Raw genomic sequence first — 20,151 nt, 5'->3', positions numbered from 1 at the left:
GAGCTCATCTCTAGCTCAGAAATGCATTAAAAAAAAACCCCTCAGTGTGAAGCAATTCCGAACAAAATGACTCTATTTCAAGGACTAACGTTAGGCAGTCCTCCGAGAATCCCACTTTTAGAGTTGCTTAAATGGAGGTTACACTTTCTGCACTGAAATTGTGATCTGTGGAGGGTCGGCCAGCAACTCGGTGCAGAGTGATCTTAAAAATGATGCAATGTGTGGCATTCTACTCCTATATCAAATCAGATACATAGCTACTAACATTAATAAAGTAGATAACTACTAAATAGCAAAAATATACAAATAATAACTCAGAGAGCTATTAACTTGCTAGTTTCTTATATACCTGCGATGGGTTTGTAATTTATTGTTCTCAGAGTAAACCGTAGAAACGCTAGTTCAACAATGGGCTGAAAAAAAAAATAATGAAATCAACTGGTAAACCACATTTCATCAAGCTCATCGCAAATATCTGTCGTATTTTAACCTAAGTGAACTTCTTTGTAGGAAGCCATTTAAAGAAGAAGAGGTTCATAGCTGTCACTGTGTCTGAGTGGCGTGTGAGAAGGGAGTAGTACACCATTATTAGATCATGGTTTTGGACTCGAAATGGGCCGATGCCCCAGATGAAGATGAAGTTGTCGAAGTTAAAAGAGATATGAGAAAAAATAAGAGTGTGAGTAGACCCAATAGTAGACAACGGACTCGCAACTCAACTAACGATCAAGAGACTACCCCAAGAGAATCAGCTAAAGAAGAGTCCAGACCTAACAGCGGAAGGAGTCTTTTAGACCGTATTGACAAATCTTTCCTGGTCAACTCAGAAGACAAGAAAGCAGCTGGTCATGCAATTAGAGATGATAGGCATATGAGTCCTTTACCAAAAGAACCAAAATCCAAATCTAGCGGCACTAAATCGGCTAGCAGAAATAGTCTACTTGATCGTATCGATCAATCATACTTAGTTGACAACAAATCTTCTTCTAAGACAAGTGCAACGCCGTCTCCACCTTCGACTGCATCATCAAACTATTCAAGACAAAAGTCTCCAGATACTGCACAAACTACACCTGGTTGCACAAGACCGAGTTCAAGGAATATGCAATCTCGAACAAATGGTGAAAATGGAAAGAAGACGGACCCAGCTGCAAACAAGGTTAAGATGGAACTATTAAAGAAGAAAATAGAGGAACAAAAGAAACTTCTCAATGAAAGAACACATAAAGAGAAACAAAAAGAGCTGTTAGCTGCTTTTCTAGAAGGCGACGAACAATTTGCTTGGGATGATGAGAAAGAAGAAGATGAACTAATAAATAAACTCAAGTCATCCCAAATTTCTTAAAAGCAACCCCATACTTACTAAATGGTGTTCATGTTATTACAATTCTAAATAGCTATCTTTCAGTAATGTGAAGATACATAAATAAATGTAAAGTAGAAAAAACAATTATGAATTCGTTGAATAAAAAAAATTATAGAAAATAATGAATAAATTGAAACAATAAGGGAAAATTTCAAGCATTCATTGTGAAGTGTATCGCGATGACATGGTATTTTTATCCAAATAATACCCCACATGAAATCCTTCTGACATAGTATGCCATATCATAGTTAGATATGAAGATACATGCTCATTATAATTCTTTGTGTAATACTTTATTTCTTTTGCGTCTGTTACAATCTATTGATAAATAAGGAATATTAATAAAATTTTTTTTTCTGCTTCTAATGATTGGATTGGGATATCATGTTCAATTTTAATTAATTTAGCGGTTTGAATATTTGTATGGTGTTCTTCAAAAAGACATATCAGAAAAGATACTTTTAGATTTTGGGATTCTAAAGCAATGGAACCAAAATATCTCTCAAGTATCTATTGAAAACATGTCCTCATTCAGTTGTTCTTTGGGGCCTTAATACCTCTCACAGCGTTTGGAATATATAGCAAAGGTGCTACAACGGCAACAGCTAGTAGACCATAGTATGGATATAGATAGAATGCTGATCTAGGATGTCTCCACCAGATTGGTTTTGTAGAGCTTTGGAAAAGCTTCTGTAGTTCGATAATTCTGTTGGCCATTTTCTTCTAATATTTGTGTTTTTAGTTTGCTGATTACTGTTAAATGATTTTCAAATACTCAAATTCGAAACAGTGTTAAATACGTTTCAAGTTTATATATTCAGTGCTATTATATAAAACATGCAAGGAAAAACAAAGGATAGGAAAGTCAAAATGCTCATCCGCAAGCTTTGGTTGGCCAAAAGCAGTCTCATTCATTGAGCTTACCCTCACCTCGAAAAGCTGTGATAGACGGAACTGTCGGGGCAGGAAGGGGAAGGGACTAAACAATACCAGAAGCCTTTCTAAGTCCCTTAGCCATACAGAAAGCCAGTCTAAAAGCATTGGGATTGGTTGTTTTCCAAACTTGCTGCCCAAAAAGAATAATATCGGTGATACTTTGCGAAACTAGTTTCTGCCATTGTTGCACTCTGTGACCATTCATCCTACTTGCAAACAATAGCACGTAGAGTCGTAGACACACAATATGTTCGGCCAATCACATTCGAGAACAACAATTTTTCTTGTAAAGAAGCAAAAATACGAAATTATCATAATGAACGAGTAATGATTACGACAATGTCATTTAGATAAAAAGAGCAAAACTATAAACCATATATTCTCACGTGATTAATTTTAAATCTGCCTAACAGTAAGAAGCTCTAAGTCACATAGATCTTCTAGTTACAATAGAGATGTAGGGATGAGAAGTTATCATTATTAAAGTTCGAATTAATTAGAATATTTAAATTGATGAGTAGAGTAAGGTGCCTTGCTTTTCTTTTTCTTTTTTTTTATATGCAATGGAATTTTATTATTTTATTTACGTTGAACCATTTGCATTCTGAGTCGTTATTGTTTTGGCATCTCTATCTAATGCAGTCTTAATGAATTGGCACATTCGATGCATGTCGTTTAAGCCTTTGTACTTGTTTTCCAGATATTTAGTCTTGAGCACTTGTATATTTTGTTCAAGCTCCTTGAGCTTATCCGCATCAAAATTATCCATATTACCAGAATTTTTCTTAAAAAATCTGCTGTAGGACTTCAATCTTCTTAGACAACCTGGTGTAATGACATATGCATCCTTGTTTTTAATCCAGCTTTGTAAAACTGCCATAAATTGATCTAGCTGTAACGTCTGTGTGTGGAGTTTTAATGATGCCAAATAGTATAACTTCCAGTTTGTTCCGTTTTTCTCTTGGAATATCATCTTACCAGACTTTAGTAACTTGAAAGCCATGCCATACAATCCGTAATCCATTGCAAGATGCGTAAGCTGGATATAGTCTTTGAAACCCAGCGATAAAACCCTTGAATTGACGAAATCATCCAACATTGAAGAAATCATTCTCTTGTACTCTCGGTTTGTTAAACTATTCATGTTCTTCTTCATGGTATCAATATCATTTCTGAGCCACAAGATATTCAACTTTTCAGGTATCGAGTAGTAATTCTTACGCATCGTGTCATCAATTGTCTTAGCAGAGCTGACTAACGACCCTTTCAAAAGTAGTTTGATAAGTGAATAGTTGAAATGGAAGTTTGGCACCAAACCGTCACGCAGTGTCTGTTGAATTATGTGTTCAATCTCTAGACAGTCAGCGCTTTTTATGAACTTATCTAGCTCTTTGAGTTTATCGTATTCTGATATCCGAAGATGTAGAACATTCCAACTTACACCGCCAAGAAGTTTCCATTCTTTCAGCTGAGATACTTCTTGTAAAAAATATTTTAGCCATGGATACGCTCTCTTATATTTGTCCGTATTTAATGTAAGAAACAGTTCCTGCTTAATGGGCTCCGCTAAAGTTGGGTAATCAGATACAATTGCAATCCAAAGTGAACTTAAATACTCATGTTTGATGGGAAATTTTTTACCTTCTATTCCATTAAGCACAAGATCTTCATAATATTTTAATGCAGTACCAAACCGACGCTTCCTAGCAATAATTTTACCGACCATATCTTTTACAAATATTTCCATATCTACTTCTTTGTCAGCCTCTATTAGGGCAACAATTTCCATAAATTTATCCAAATCATGCGAGTCAGTACAGATGCAAAGAAGTCTCTTGAAGAAGAGTTCTCTTTTATCGGTCATGCCGTCCAGAAGATCAATATATTGTTGAATTCCTTTGAATATTTCTGGTCTGTCCTTATTTGGTGGGCCAGTATCTGCTAGAACTTTCCGCACTTTATCGAAATATACTGTTAACTTATAGTCAACACTATCCAGGTAGCCTGATTGTTTCACCACAACGTTGGAACAAAATTGCGTCAATTGGACTCGATCTTGGAAAAGTAGTATCATTCTATGTATTAATTGCATTGTTTCTGGTAATGGAAAATTAGGATTGTCGTCCAATTGCTTACATTTAGCAGATATCCATGAGTAAAATATCAGTAATGTGTTTGTCAAATCATTATGATCGGATATTCCGCTTAAAAAAGAATGCAGTTCTTTTGGTGTCATAGGAAAATTATCTGAATGGGTTAGTGCTTGAAAAAAAAATGCTTTAGCAAGCTGAAAGTCATTGTTTTCAATAAATGCCCTCAATCCGTATGTCATATATTTTGCTTTGATGTTCGGCATTTTGATGTATTCTGAGAATATTTTCTCAATTGAATGAAAATTTAAAAGCTTATATTCAACGTCCAACATTAATTCCAAAAATTGCCTATACAAATCTTCAGGTTGGTCTGACTTTAGTATGGAAAGGTGTGCCTTACAATTACCAAATAACATATGAATTTCATTCAAGTATCCATTTTCACTTAATATATGTATCATCGATAACAGCTTTGGTAATGGTATTAGCTTATGTTTGTGATTTGAGATGGATAGGATGGAAGAACTCACCAGATATTCAGAACTGCCAGGATCTTGAATTATCCTGTATATTCGTGTGTATTCTTCTTCTGATATAAAAGAGGGACTGCTCTTGCAAATAAATGAAATATTTTCAAGATCAGATGTCAGTCGTCGATTGGTTATATGCATAGGAGTACCAGTTAGAAATCTAAAACTTTCATCATAGAATTGGGCTCTCTTATTGTTCTCATCATTCTGTTCTCTCGGTACTTGTTCCTTCACAGAAATACCAACCTTATTTGTACTATAATCATGCCTCAATATTATTAGTTTAATGCTATTTACAAGCGGATCTTCTGCGCATTCCCTTGAGAAATGTTTGATCAAGTTTCCTTGAATTATCCATTTTCGCATCATTGGGCTTTGTTCTTATTAATTGTTAAAAGCAATAATTGTGGAAAACTTCATCTAGAGGCAAATATGCTAAAATGGTGATTACTCCCAGTTTACGTTTAGAGTTTTGTTATATTTGAATATCGTATTACCTCTATTATCGGGAATTGAAGTGCCTATATTTACAGGAGATAATAGAACGAAATAATTTGCAGAAAATTTAATTGATCAATCAGTGAAAATGACGGTGAATATAATAGCCAATCGGAATTATTAGAAGATGGTATTTTTTTGATCTTATTAATGCTATGATTAAACCACAGTTTGTACACTATTAATTTTTCCAACAATGGTTACAAATCCAAACAACAGATCAATAACGGTTAGAGTATTATATATACAGGCTTATTAATTTGCTCTACCGTTCTGATATCTCTTAACCGTACTAGTTCGCGCGGACTATTTCAATTGTTACGGTCTCTATAATTTAACAACTGGTGTTCAGGGAGAAAAATAAATAAGTAGAATTCAGACCAACTGTATAAGCAACTTGTTCACTAACCACCAACTTATCAGCGTAGTTGACTTATTGAGTATTGAAGATTTGCTGGACATGGTAAGCTAGATGAAGCTCCACCTTGCTGATTCCTTTAACTTTCAAAACTCAAAACGAAATGGGGGAATTGTGCGGGTAAACTTGCTGACGACCCAGTCTTGTAAGTAACTATTATTATATAGCCGAAAAGTAATTACAAGTCTATTTCCACACAATAGTTAATTTAGACATCTTTTTATATAGTTATTTTCATAATAACTGATATTAAATGTCATATATACATATATGTTAATGCAAAAGTTATTAAGATATTCAATGAGTCCCGAAGAGTTCATGTAGAGGTGAGTTCATTAGTCATATATACAATCGTATTTCTGATCCTTTACAGTAAAGTAAATACCAGAAAACTGAGTGAATGCCAAATTTGGCAAATGCTTCACAAGAAAGTCCATGTAGTTATAAAAGAAATGTGAGATTGCTGTACCAAGCATTGGGAAGACCCTCTCGTCAAAATGACACTCATATGTCTCAAAGTGACGAATGGCATCGTAAGTATGGAAATCCCAGTTGAACATATGAGGTGCTCTGGTAGTTAATTCCAATAGAGAATTTACATCGTCTATTACCCGCTTTGCAAGGGAATATCCCGTGAATGCAGCAAATGGGGTTGGTATGATGTCTTTATAGTCACCCTCATCTTTTGAATAGTATTGGTGATTCATCAAATACTGGTCAAATACTGGCAACCATTTTTTACAGTACTCACACTCACAACCATTCCAAAGTATGTCAGCCATTGGGACTTCATACGCACTTATAGTTTGGAGAACCACTGGTGCCCAAAGTGATCTTAGAGCTTTAAGTACCGGAAAAACACTCATAAAGAGGTTTTTCCTCCTGATATAGTTACCATCAACACTATCTTCAGCAAAGCCTTCAAAAGGTGGATCATGCTTTATTATTAAAGTCGATAGATTACTATCGACATCAGGTATGTTTACGAGAAACCTACATATTATAATATCCCAATCTTCTTGCTCTTTGTGGTTAGGTACGGTTATGAAATGCTTTTGTGATAATGCCAGTTTGTTAATTACGATGAGATCATCTCGAATTTTAGTTAAAAACTCATCTAAACAAGAACAATGGCCATATTCTTCACAGTTGATTACCGCTTCTAAAGCCTTGATTTTTTTTAGATCAAATATATTCCCTAGATTAATATCAGTTATTGGACCACATTCCAGTCTATGGACGTGCTTGAATGAAATATTTTGTGCTTTTGGAAAACTGATATGATTTCTTTTCAGAAGATTAATAATTTCTCCGGATGCGTAATCAACATCATTTATATGAACCGATTTTATATTACTTCTCAGAATTTTCTTAGTGTTCTCACTCAGATTAATGATCTGACGCTCATTGTCATTAATTAAAGTAAGTACAATTTCTCTTAAGGTAAATAATGATTTCGTGTTTTCCAGATCATCTAATTCAATGACTTCGATTTTAGTTAGATGGGTCAACTTCAGATAAGAGTCATAAAAATTAGAGAATAGATCATAATCTTTGATCTCCAAGACTTTTATCAGGTCAATCTCTATAATTCGCTCAATCAACTTTATCAACAATGCATTGCCGTTATCCTTATCAAAAAAAATATCCTTTTCTATAACTAATTTTTCAATTAGATGTAATTTTCCTGATCGGATCAACTCCTCCACTCTATCGTAGACATAAATATCATTCTGATCATTTGATTTGATTATATTTCGACAACCAGTGATATATGTGGTATTCCAATCCAGATGGCTCCTTACATCCCTTAAAACTGGCTCGGTTTGTATGATAATAGACTTAAATAGATGCCGTTGCAAAGACTTATTGAAAGTAGTACAGCAAAGGGTGAGATTGAAGACATCATTCTGGTTCAAATATTCACACACTAATGGAAGAACGCTGTTCAAGTTTGCTTGGTAGTCATTATCCATCGAGCTATTCATCATAATCCCATAGAATGCAAATAAATAAACTCCACAATATAATACAGTAATTCACAAATAATTTAATCACAAATAGTCAATCCTTATCATTATGGATCAATAAATAAACATTAATATATCAATTAAGTTATTGCCCTAAGTGATAATAGATATGCTATCTCATCGCATTTTTTAGGGTCTCTCTGGCTTGGAAATTTTCAATTTTTGTTGAGAAGTTAAATTACCCGGATGGATTTTTTCACTTGCTTCAAATATAGTATTGCAACCGGATGTCATATCAATTCGATTTAGCTTTTATCATTACTTATTGAGCTAGTTTATATTTCCATGAGCTACGAATTGATCGACTAGCCATTTTATTATACTATAATATTTTTCATGGTGAATATAGTATTATGTGGTATACCAAGTTTGATTAAAGCTGAATCAAACGCAGATACATCTTCAGGACAAAATTCGCTAAGCAATAGTCTTGTAGTGTAAATTTTGGTGAAGTGATCGATGTGAGTAACCCAATGGAATAAAGATCCACTTGTGTGCGAATTTGCAATTATTGATATGATGCTTGGACAGTAGGAGATCAAGAATGTTTTTATGGCCTCTCTTAATTCATTGTCCGCATTACAAGCAATAATTTTAACCATGATCATATTTTCAAGGACCCTATTCCTGAAGATATTATCCTCTTCTTTATCAAATAAATGATCACCTATTGTGGATGTATTTTCCATATTATTAAATTTGTTCATATCATTGATAATCGAATCCATTACGATTTTTGCCAGCTGATGGGTGGACTTTGCATCAATTTTCCCACGATGCATAACGCTGATAGCTGTGTGATAAGGAGCGGTATCAAATTGAATATCATTTTCAGCTAATAAGGCTCTATTAATGAAATGTGCACATTCTAATCTAATATCCTCATCATCGTCGTTTAATGTCAATAGCATTCTAAACACAACTTTTGGGTGGTCTAGCAACTGCGGAGCGTTTATAACAGATCTCAGAGCTGACAGTCTTATGTCCTCAATTTGATTATCCAGAAACATGTCCTGGAGCAATGGCCACCATTTTTCAAAAATTTCCGCAGTAATATAATTACCTATTTGTTCAATGGATTGAGTTCTCAAACTTTCAACCCTGTTGTTTTCGAATACACTAAGTATAAGTTGTAGTGACTTATCAAAGTTCAAATAAACCGCTGTTTTCAATGCCAGTTTTCTTACCTCTGGCAAATTATTATTATTTTTAGCAATTGTACAAACAGAAGAATACATCTCATCTGAATACAATGACAAATCCATGGTACTGTTTATATATTGCATTGCAATTAGGTGACACTCATACCAGTTGCTTAACAATACCAATTGAAGTATACACTGTATATTTGCTTGTGACTCAATTTGTAGTAGCACTTGCAATGTGGCAGCCAAAGCAAGTTGTTTAGTACCGTCTTGCGATGGATTTTCAATAGTATTGCACAAGAACATTCCAAATATGCTACACATTTGATCTATCTCAGATTTGTCAAACATGTTACTCTCTAGAAGTAGAAGTACAATTTCAGTACATTCTTTGATTGTAATGTAGCATTTATTCCGCAGAATAGTTTCGTCCAATTTCGATATCAGAAAAACACAAATATCTTTTAATTTGAATTGTTCAAGATTCTTATTTATTCCTTGCTGTAAGCAGTATTTTGTGAAGAGTAACTTACCATGTAGATTATTTTGATTAGAGCAATCCCATTCCAGCAAAAACTCATGTGATAATAGATTTTCAAATTCATATTTGGCTAATGTTCTTGCAATGAGGTCCCGTACTTTCCAGTCCTTACAATCTATATTATTTTTCAGTAAGGAGATAAAGTCTGCCAACCCAGTATAACCTGGAGTTGATTCAAGCCTTGACAATAATGTTACAATTAAATACAAAACTTCAATGTGCCTGTCTGACAAAATGCTATGAGTATGGATAGCAGTTGTGGTTTTATTCAAAGACTCCAAAAGTAATTTATCTACATCAACAAAACGGTTAAAAAAAAGTCTTGCTGGATAATCTTTTCCGGATTTCCCAAAAACCCTATTTTGAATTGCAGTAAATAACATCATAGAACAATTACGAATTGCCCATATTGATGAAGTAAATGACATGAGGCACAACTCTAAAGATTTTGAGACATGGGATAAGATTATGGTTGCCAATTTTGCTTCTGTGAATAACGATTTTATACAATTGAATGCGTTAACTTGTGGATGATCTATAACATCTTGAAATTCGGTAATCGGTTCAATCGCAATATTTACTAGCCGCTTAAATGCCAGATCCAACATTGACTTGTCAGCTGATGTACCAAGGATAATAGAAACAATAAAGGGAATTCCCCCAGATCTTCTAGTTATATGCTGAGTCTTAGTCTCAACCATATCAATTGATTTATCTAACCATTCATTTAACAGTAGAGGTACTTTTTTCTTTGCCATGGCTGTACATAGTTTAAACGCAGGAAGAACTGCTTGAAATGCACCACTATGTCTTACAGTAAAAAGCTGATCAATCAAAATATCCCCAATTGAGCTAATATTATCTGCATCTAATTCACAACTTTCCATGAGAATTTCTAGAAGTCCCGAAGCCTCTTTAATAGCTCGAAATGCTTGAGTCGTAATAATGCTATCCTTAACCCCACAATTTCTATAACTCTCAGGTAATATGTCATTTGATGAATTATAGCTCGAGATTTCTTTCATATATGACCAGTTTGTGCATACTAGATCGAAACAAGTTTCGAAGTATTGATTATCATTTTTGTTCTTATGTAGCAGAAAATACTGTTTCATCAAGGAAGAGAGACCCAAGAAATATCCTCCAATAGGCTGTCTGATAAACTCTGATTTATTATAATCATGTATGGAAAGCATTCTTTTTATTTTTAGAATGAAACTATCCATGTATTTTCCTTTATCATTGCATATCATATATGAATATTGGTGTAAAGATGCACCCAATTCACAATGCTGATATAGATCAAGATATATAGCGGCTTGAATTTCAATATCATTTTTCATACTTTCATTAAGTTCCAGTTTGGAGTTCTGTGGTTTATTCATCAGTTCTAACAATTTTCTGGAACTTTCACGTATATCAGGAAACTTACTTATCAGAAGGCTCAGTAATGTATCTTGCAAATGTTTATCATCTACAATATCGAGTGAAAAAGGAAATTCTCTATCATCTTGAAGTTCAATTATCAAATTAGTTGCCTTTTTATCAATGCCTAACTCTAGAAATAATCTCAGAAATTTAAGCCCTAAATGGTGAGATTGGTACGAGGAGCCTGGTAATAGATGGAAAATTACAATTTCATACACTTTAGAAAGGAATTCTCTTGCCAACGTAACAGTTGATAATTTCTGCTGCACCTCTTCTGGAAATTTATTAGCCTTCTGTAGTTTATTCGCGTCTCTATGTAACGCATAAGTAGAATCTCTCACTCTCAGTAAAAGGCCTTTGAAAGAACTCCAGAAATAATTTCTCATTCCAACATCAACTTCCAAAAAGAACGAATTCATTGACTGCAGAACTAAATGATATATTCTAGGATCAATAGGTTTTGAGGATTTTTTCGAATAGATTAAAACTTGAAATGTAAGAAGTTTCTGAGCATTTGTTTTCAGTAGATCCTCCAATGTGCTCATAGCAATCATCTCATTGCGTAAGAATGGATCTTCTATGATATTTAACTCTTGGCCTAATCTTATCACTGATAACAATAACTGATTATTATTTTCAAAGCCAGAATCTACCAAAATGCTAAACGCTTCTTTTGGCATACTTTTAAGCAATGGCTCCAAAATGTATATGGTAATATTCTTTGAATACTCTTTTATTCCTAAGTATTTTAGTAAACTTCCTTTCCATAAATTAACCCATTCATTGAGCCTGCTTTTATCACTTTGTAAATGAATTTTAAATATGTTCAGTAGCATGCTAACTAAACATTTACTAATGGGAGTTGATAGTGAATCCAGATTCATTAATGATAGAGATGTCTGGAAAAAATCAGGTTTATCTTCCATTATCTCAAATAAATCGATATCGTTGGATAGTGCTTCAATTAAGTAATATTGTACTTTCAAAGTATTTGGGATTTTACTTATATTTTTTAACCAACAATGGCACATTTCCTGAAATGACGCATCATCCTGTATTATTTTGTTTAAACCCATAAATTTAGCGAATAAGTCTCTAAGCGCGTTCATTTGAACTGGTCCAGTTTCTGCCCAAAAATTCACAACATAATTAAATATTTGGTTATTCAATTCTTCGGTAAATATTTCTGTGTGTAAACGGCTTTCAAAAGTGCTAGTGTCCAGCTTCTTGTTCTTTATTGTTTGAGTCGACCTTAAAATATTTATTGATAACGTGTCCGTGAGAAATAGTCGGTCTTCATCAGTTAGAGATGCACTATAAAGCAACTCGTTTTTGACTATGGTGAAATAATTGATGTATGTCTCGAGTATATCATCTTTATTTTCCTGGTTGATTTTAGATGGATTTGTCTTCAAAAGAAAATCTTTGATCGAGTTCAACTCTTGGTTTGGCATACTTGTTTGAAATATGGGCTTATTCTTAGTTAGAGCTTCTAAGACAATAATCTGAGTGTGAAGAAAAAGAAAATAAATTTAACCAATTAATTGAGTACTGGATCAACAGCTGGAACTATTATACAGTTACAGTATATGTTGGTTCTGACTACCTCATCGCAAAATTTCAATGATGCTCATCGCACTTTCGGGACTCAAATTTTTCAAATTGGTGCTGGGTAAATTAACCAATTGATTGCTTGGCAAGTGAGCAGAAAGTAATACTAGTGTAATTATAGTAATAGCATTGCTTCAGTTATACTAACTGTGTAAACCTTCATGGCAAATTGGTTTCAAATACATGAATTTAAAATTTAATTGTATTGTTTTATCTTTTTTTTCAATTATATATGACTAATTCTGTATAAAAATATCTATACTTGTGAACTCTATATTAATAAAAGTAGTATTTTTAAAAGATAAATGTTCTGTTTTGTGTGGTACAGTATATTAAGTGTTGTTGTATTGTACAATTAGATATCGTCGATATCGAATTCCTCATCTTCTTCTTCTTCGTCATCTTCATCAGCATTACCGAACTCGAAGTTAGCGTCTTCGTCGGATTCGAAACCGAAGTTGTCGGTCTCGTTAATCTTGGCATTCTCTGGCAATTCACCTTGACTCTTCAAAGTTCTGGCTTCATCCAAATTGTACTTGTGGACAACATCACATTGGTCGTCTTGGAAATCTCTCAATGAAACCAAAATAATATCACCTTGACCCATCCAGACCTTTTTCCTCAACTTACCTCTGATATGTGCCATTCTCTTAATACCATCAAAACAACTGGCTTCAACTCTACCGTTACCCAGCATCTTGGTGATTTGAGCATACTCTTGACCTTCTTCCTTGTAGATCAGCTCACGCTTTGGACCAGCGGAATCGTTCTTCCCTCTTCTACCTTTCTTACCACCTTTTGTGTTCTTCTTACCCATCTTGTCTTAATTGGCTCTTTATATCTGACTCCCAATAACACAGAAGCAAGTGTCAACTTACAATAATTATATATTAGCAATTTGAAATACACTCTGTAATTTTGTCAAGCTTCACTCTCTCAGTGAAGAAACTCATGAAATTCAAGAAAAATTTTTAGTTCCGGCGATATGACGTCTTTGCAAAGTGTTGGGTCATGTGACTTATACAACTGTTAACAAGTCATTATTAATAGAGTTGTGCCTTCTTCGGTATTGCAGATAATAATCATTGTAGAATGGATTTATATATATATGTATATGTATATATTTTATACTGCCTTTTATCAAATCAATCTATAATGTGATTGTAATGAGAAAGGATTAATAGGATAGGAAAAGTAGAAAAAAATAACAGGAACAAAGCACCCAGCTTAGTATTCTTATAGATGCAGTTCAATCATTTTATTGACAGGAAATACCATATTTGTATACTTTGATTTCAGACCGTTTCAGTAATTTCATGATCTCATTAACCTGTTAAGCACATTGAATAGTCCATTCGAACCGTTTACATGCTCCCTGGCGTATGAGGATGTTGTGTCTCCATAGACTATGGAATGTCCGTGACGTAGCATTCCCGAGTTTCTTTGATCCTTCACCAGTTTAAACAATGGCTCAATAACAGGTGAAGAAGAACCAGAGATACAAAGGAAGTCGATTGGTTTTTGGGATACTGAAATACTGTCACTTCTGCTGCGTGGCGATTGTTCAGAGTTTATCATTGGTGTGACATTGTCTCCACTAGCAGCAGTATTGTAATACCTTAAAAGAAATTTGACTGCGTTTAGTGATAGACCAGTTTGTTGAACAAATACAATGTTTTTGTGCAAGTACGCATGTATACCTGCGTCATCAAATAAAGTATTAATATGTGTGATAGCTTCACCGATCACACCTGAAACACGTTCTTGATCCTCGGCATTTTCGGTGTGGAACCTAATCATAGAGTCTGCGATCTTGTAATAAGACCCAGGTAGACGTTCAACTTTATCTTCCAAGATCTTAACAACTTCTGCCCTCCAATTAACATCTTCCACAATATTATACCAATCACCATTTAGTCTGACGAAGGCACCATTTTCAGCTATCAATCCAATGTTGTTGACTCTACTATATAGACTTTCATTAACAACTTTTGAAAAAGAGTTCATGATATAGACACGATTCTTGGAAGAAAGTTCATTCAGTACAGATATCATTCTTGAATTTGGAGGTTCAGATATCTTGAATATAAACAATCTCTTGCTAGTATCATTATAGTCATCAGAGAAAGTCTCAAATCTGAGATTGAAAACAGTTGATCTCTCTTTGGTGAATTCCCATGAGTTATTCAAGTTCTGTAAACAGCTTACGAACCAGCTATCAGAGTCATGAGTTATAACACTCTTGACCATTTTCTTCCAATTCCTCTTCTTTTCTTCCCTGGACATTTCCAAACCCTCTTTAATGCAAGCGGCTACCTGCTTAATATCCCATGGATTCACAAGCATAGCACCCTCGGACAATACAGAAGAACTACCAGTAAACTCCGATAAAATTAATGGTGCATTTTTATCAGATGAGCATCCAATAAATTCATGACAGGTTAAATTCATACCTTCACGCAGAGCATTAACCATAAATAAATCGGCTTCAGAATTCAATGCAAGGTATTGAGGGAAGTCCAATTCCTGGTGTAAGAATACCACGGGCTGAATCAAACTAATATTTGGAGACATTGAATTGATTCTATCAACAACTACCATAATTTGACGTTCCAGCTCTAGATCCGTACTTTTACCAATACAGACTTGAACCAGGACGACATTTTCAATGTATTGAGGATTGTCTTTTAAGAACCGTTCATAAGCCAACATTTTCTTGTATAGTCCACGGATTCTGTCAAATTGGTCCCTACAAACAATTAGCTTTTTACCGTGCCATCTTTCCTTAATCAGATGACGCCATTGCAAGACATTTTCATCTTTCAGTTTCTCTCTTAAAGTGAAGTAATCAATACCAACTGGGACTTGTTTTACAGAAACAATTCTACCATCATACTTTAACTCATCATCAGAAACATCAGCTGCAAGTAATCTATTAGATGTCTGCAAGAAGTGTCTTGCATATTCCTTGGTTTGAAAACCTAGAGAATTGGCACCGATCAATCCCTCCAAGATTTCTTCTCTATGTGCCAAGCATCTAAAGACTTCGCTACTTGGGAAGGATACGTGTAGGAAGAAACCTATCTTAGCATCTGGGAAAACTTCACGAACCATTCCAGGAACCAGCATTAAATGATAATCGTGAATCCAAATGATATCACCATCCTTATAGACATTAATAATCTTTTCAGCAAACTGTTGGTTCAGTCTGTGGTAGTATTGCCATGAGTGGTCTTCAAAGGCCTTTGACTTTGGATTATCAGGAATCTGATATTGCAAAGTTGGCCATAAAATCTGTTTACAGTAGTTCTTGTATGCACCTTTGAAGGTAATATCATCAGTAACAACTGCCCCGCAGTTGTATTGTTCTTCCATCACTTTAGCGATGTTTTCAACGATTTCATCAGGAATTTCATCAGTGGGGATCCCCATGGTACCAACCCATTTCACATTTTCTTTCGTGGTCTTTTCATTAACAGCGGTGTTAACGGCATTCTTCAAGGATCCGTTCCCTTTATCGCTGTTGACAATGGTCCATGGCAACTGCGCAAACAGCTCTCTAGAGCTCTTTAGCAGAGTTTCCCTAACCTTACTAGTAGTTGAGAAGCCGCCGAACTGAGGAACCAGGTATTCCTGTCTCAAGTCATCGTCGTTATCAGGCTCCTCGTGTTCTTCAAGGTGATCACTGTCGTCGCCAGTAGTCCAGTCTGAGTTATAAGCGCTATCGCCGTGCATCTGGTGTAATGTCTTGGAGTACTTTAAGTTGGAGGATTGAGGTTGTGTGTTCAAGGGGGAAGGTTTGGTGGGGGAGCCGACCTTGTTCTTCTGGATACGTCTCAATGCGGGCAACGCGGGTGCATGCTGCTTGTTTCTACTTAGCGAGAAGTCTATAATGGAGCTACTGTTGGAGTGACCAGGCAACGGACGCGACTTAGGGGTCACTGCGGTGCCGATAGAAGTGTTGGCGTGGTTGTAACGGGACTGGCCCATCGAGTTCGCACTGGAGCTAGGCATTGGCGCAGACGCCTCTTTCGTCGAGTCATGCAACGACTGAGTCAGCAGCGACTTGGAGACGTTCTTCAACAGATGCGCAGTTGGGTCCGCCATCTGGCTGTCAAGTTGCTGTGGTGGAGGGGAGCCCCTATTGTTCAAAGTCGAGTCCAAGTTGTTCTGGACCTGTGGCGCAGAGGCAATTGACAGCACTGGCGACGCACCTCTGTTGGAAGGCGGATTGGAGGTGCTGAAGAACTCCTCAGCGGAGCCACCGGCACCGAGGTTGGGCCTGCCCATGTTACCCTTTGTGTGGTAAGAAGGGTTTGGTGTGCCAGAAGCAGTAGCGTTTGCGGTCAAGTTGACCAGGAACTGCTCTGAGGAGACCAGGTCATCGATGTTGCCCGAGGTGTTTCCCGCATTGTTCAGCGACAGAAGCGACTCCTGGGAGACATTGCGGCCCTGGGCAAAGGGGACGTTAAGCGCACTGCGTGTGTTTCTGATATAGTTGTCAAGGTTAGGTCTAGCCTGAGGAGAGGCCTCGTTCGAAGCCAATGGGTTCAGCTTCACAAGGTTGTTCTCAATCAGTTCCTGTGTCTCGCCAGCCGAGGCAGTTACTTCAAACTGTGGCCTGTGAGGCAAGAACAAAGACGCAACAATTAGAGTCATGTTTAGCTCTATCTGATTTTTAGTGTCTATCTTGGCTATACAGAAACCCTTTTCCAGCAAACAAAGGACTGGATTATATACTTTATATATATTACAATGCCAATTTCCAGAACATTATTAGCAAGGGGTCCACATATATACTTCCCAATCACACAAGAGAAACCACCGTACAGAATAGATCTCAAAATAAGAAAAGTAATGACATTCTATGCTTTTCCATTAATTGCCACTAGTACAGCGCCATCTAAGCGTATATTAGACACCTTCTTTCAGCTACGCTCTCTCTCTGTGTATGTGTCCCTCTAAATTAGAGAAGTTGAACCCCCTCACCCACTCCCGCTCTCTAGTCTGTGCAATGTACTTTGCAGCAATGTGCTCTGTGTTCTAGGTGAGGTACCTGTCCCCCCCCCCTGCGGTGACTATCCTCTCGAAAGACGTGGGGGGATGGAGGGGGGAGTGGAAGGGATGATTCAATTACTTGTACGACACTTTCAATACCCCGCGATTTATATTGGATAGTTTTTCTTTGGCCAAAAGTGATCTTGTCTTCGACGTTTGATGTGATATTGAAATTATTCACGTTTTATATCGTGTGTGGTGTGTTTTGGGGATTGTCACCTTTTGCTTGGCGGAAACCGGGCGGCTAGCCCTTAGTGCGGTCCGCCCTAGGGTCCTGGTGGCCTTTCCCTAATTTTTTTTGAGGTGTACAAGGTTATTAGTGAGAGTGGGGGGTGCAGCAAAGGGTATGCAAGTGCCACCGAAGGCAAGTAAGGCACAAGATTTACACTTAACACCGAGTGTTCCGAGTGATACCGAGTGTTTCCGAGTGATACTGAGTGACACCGAATTGGGGTAGAGATGCTAGTGGATGCGCACTGTCATCTCGACGGCAGCGCAGACAGCCGCGGATGTGCGGAGTATGCGAGGAACGTGCGGGTGTGCCTGATGAGTACGAACCCGCAGGACGCTGAGATGTTGTCGGTAGGGATTGGTCTTGGCAATGCGGTGTGCGCGTTTGGCGTGCACCCGTGGTTCTCGCACTGGTTCTACGTAGGCGATGCGCCTGGGAAGCTGGAGCATTACAGTCGGGTGATGCAGGCGGATGCTGCGGATGAGGGCTTTCTGTCGCTGGTGGATGAGTTACCGGACCCCATTGACCTGGACCAGTACATACGGGACCACTTTCCCAAGGGCCGGTGGCAAGTCATCGGTGAAGTGGGACTCGATAAGCTGTTCCGTGTGAAGCGTAGGGACGGCACACTGTCGCGCTGGCATGTGTCCATGGACCACCAGCGGGTGGTGTTGGACAGGTTCCTTGATCTGGCAGTGCGGACCGGACTAAGTGTGTCGCTGCATGGCGTCAAGGCTCATGGCTCTCTGCTGGACAGGTGCGAGAAGAAGCTGCTGAACACACCTTGTAACATCTGCTTGCACTCGTATACGGGTCCTGCAGATACTTTGACGGCCCTGTGGATACGCAAGTTTGGTCACGAGCGCATATTTGTGTCCTTATCACAGTACATTAATCTAGACGACAAGCATAGAGCGGTCACTGAGAACATACTAGACATATGTCCCAAGACTTGCATATTACCAGAGACAGACTTCGAGATCAATAAGCATGACGCACAACGGTTGGAGATGTCGCTGCGCACAGTTTACAACTTCATAGGCCAGAGGTGGGGCATAGATAACTACGAAGAATTGATGCAAACCAACTTTGAGTCATTTTATGGGCACTCAATTGCTCAGTAAACGGCATTACAAAACCTATAGAAAGGATCATAGTTGATATATTTATTATCACGTGTTGTTCCAACAAAGTACTTACAAACTCCGTATTTATTCCGTATTCCGGATATATATTCATTCAAAACAGAAGTATATATAACTCTCTATCGTATTTTCTTGGTGTTGCAAAAGGATCCCATTTGGAGTGGATCCTACCCACTGGTCAATTAGACATAAACGGTTCACTTATTTGTTTCACCATGCATTTGCGATGCCCCCCCCCCCCCCCCCCCCCCCCCCCCCCCCCGAGCAAAAGAAAAAAGCAAGCAGTTTTCAAAAAATTATGAAAAGAGACATAATAGCCATATATTTACCTTTAATGTAATTCAGAGAGCATTGTAAAGCTTGTACACATATATTACAAGGAGCACTAATCAACAATGGCGAGAGCAAATAACTCTAATAGTGAATCTGAAACTAAGACGAGGAACAATAACCAGGGTAATGCCGGATCATCGAACGCTTCAAACACTACTAGTGCGGGATCCAATTCACAATCTTCGAGGTCTAATGCAAAGCAAAGACTCACTGCAGCACAACAGCAGTATATCAGAGACTTAATCAATGAACATATAACAAACAATGATCCTACATTAGAAGAAAAGCCGCATCCGCTTGACTTTGAACAATATAGTGAGGAGTTTATTCGAGCATACAAGGACCATTTCGGCTTGAATGTGCCAGACCAGATGACTTTACAAGGCTATTTGTTAGGATCTGAACTGGGGAAGAGAACTATATCATATAAAAGAAATGTATCATCAGTTCCTGGACATAGAATAACGAAAACTGAAGCTGCCTCAAAGATAAAGAAGCATTTTAACAGTCTCAGTATAAAAGAAACTGAATGCATACCGAACTTTATATACAAGGTCAGGAACCAGAAAAAGAAGTTTAAGATGGAGTTTAGAGGGTAAGCAAAACATACGTCCCACCATTGCTATTTTGTTGAGACTGTGAATTTTTTCCCCATAAACCTATGTTTATCATAGAAGCTCCTAAAAATATAGAATTTAAATATCGGTATTTATATTCTAATTGTGTAATGAATAATATAATATATGATGACAGCATTCATTTTTGAGTTTTCGTAGTTTCGATATTA

General features: G+C 37.0%; 9 protein-coding genes across 9 annotated transcripts; 3 read left to right on the top strand and 6 right to left on the bottom strand.

The window, feature by feature from the left end:
* Window positions 1–595: 595 nt before the first annotated feature.
* On the top strand, window positions 596–1,345 carry GFD1 (Gfd1p; the record flags this gene model as incomplete). The annotated part of the gene is made up of 1 exon (XM_446904.1): window positions 596–1,345. One exon carries the CDS (start codon window positions 596–598, stop codon window positions 1,343–1,345), a length of 750 nt encoding a protein of 249 aa, XP_446904.1.
* Window positions 1,346–1,897: 552 nt separating this feature from the next.
* COX7 (cytochrome c oxidase subunit VII) lies at window positions 1,898–2,083 on the bottom strand (the record flags this gene model as incomplete). Its single annotated transcript, XM_002999504.1, has 1 exon — window positions 1,898–2,083. The coding sequence occupies one exon, from the start codon at window positions 2,081–2,083 to the stop codon at window positions 1,898–1,900; it is 186 nt and encodes a 61-aa protein (XP_002999550.1).
* An 802-nt stretch (window positions 2,084–2,885) lies between these two features.
* PET111 (Pet111p) lies at window positions 2,886–5,294 on the bottom strand (the record flags this gene model as incomplete). Its single annotated transcript, XM_446903.1, has 1 exon — window positions 2,886–5,294. The coding sequence occupies one exon, from the start codon at window positions 5,292–5,294 to the stop codon at window positions 2,886–2,888; it is 2,409 nt and encodes an 802-aa protein (XP_446903.1).
* Window positions 5,295–6,176: 882 nt separating this feature from the next.
* Window positions 6,177–7,832, bottom strand: ROY1 (Roy1p; the record flags this gene model as incomplete). The annotated part of the gene is made up of 1 exon (XM_446902.1): window positions 6,177–7,832. The coding sequence occupies one exon, from the start codon at window positions 7,830–7,832 to the stop codon at window positions 6,177–6,179; it is 1,656 nt and encodes a 551-aa protein (XP_446902.1).
* Window positions 7,833–8,188: 356 nt separating this feature from the next.
* On the bottom strand, window positions 8,189–12,439 carry TRM732 (tRNA methylation protein TRM732; the record flags this gene model as incomplete). The annotated part of the gene is made up of 1 exon (XM_446901.1): window positions 8,189–12,439. The coding sequence occupies one exon, from the start codon at window positions 12,437–12,439 to the stop codon at window positions 8,189–8,191; it is 4,251 nt and encodes a 1,416-aa protein (XP_446901.1).
* A 512-nt stretch (window positions 12,440–12,951) lies between these two features.
* TIF11 (translation initiation complex factor eIF1A) lies at window positions 12,952–13,413 on the bottom strand (the record flags this gene model as incomplete). Its single annotated transcript, XM_446900.1, has 1 exon — window positions 12,952–13,413. One exon carries the CDS (start codon window positions 13,411–13,413, stop codon window positions 12,952–12,954), a length of 462 nt encoding a protein of 153 aa, XP_446900.1.
* A 497-nt stretch (window positions 13,414–13,910) lies between these two features.
* TPS3 (trehalose 6-phosphate synthase/phosphatase complex subunit) lies at window positions 13,911–17,255 on the bottom strand (the record flags this gene model as incomplete). Its single annotated transcript, XM_446899.1, has 1 exon — window positions 13,911–17,255. One exon carries the CDS (start codon window positions 17,253–17,255, stop codon window positions 13,911–13,913), a length of 3,345 nt encoding a protein of 1,114 aa, XP_446899.1.
* Window positions 17,256–18,113: 858 nt separating this feature from the next.
* Window positions 18,114–19,010, top strand: GVI51_H02123 (putative endodeoxyribonuclease; the record flags this gene model as incomplete). Its single annotated transcript, XM_446898.1, has 1 exon — window positions 18,114–19,010. The coding sequence occupies one exon, from the start codon at window positions 18,114–18,116 to the stop codon at window positions 19,008–19,010; it is 897 nt and encodes a 298-aa protein (XP_446898.1).
* Window positions 19,011–19,426: 416 nt separating this feature from the next.
* On the top strand, window positions 19,427–19,963 carry SAP30 (Sap30p; the record flags this gene model as incomplete). The annotated part of the gene is made up of 1 exon (XM_446897.1): window positions 19,427–19,963. One exon carries the CDS (start codon window positions 19,427–19,429, stop codon window positions 19,961–19,963), a length of 537 nt encoding a protein of 178 aa, XP_446897.1.
* Between the last annotated feature and the right edge of the window lie 188 nt (window positions 19,964–20,151).

Source organism: Nakaseomyces glabratus, chromosome H, assembly GCF_010111755.1.
Source record: "Nakaseomyces glabratus chromosome H, complete sequence".
NCBI classification, from domain to species: domain Eukaryota; kingdom Fungi; phylum Ascomycota; class Saccharomycetes; order Saccharomycetales; family Saccharomycetaceae; genus Nakaseomyces; species Nakaseomyces glabratus.
Note: the sequence above shows the minus strand (reverse complement) of the source record. Positions and strands in the feature narration are given on the sequence as shown.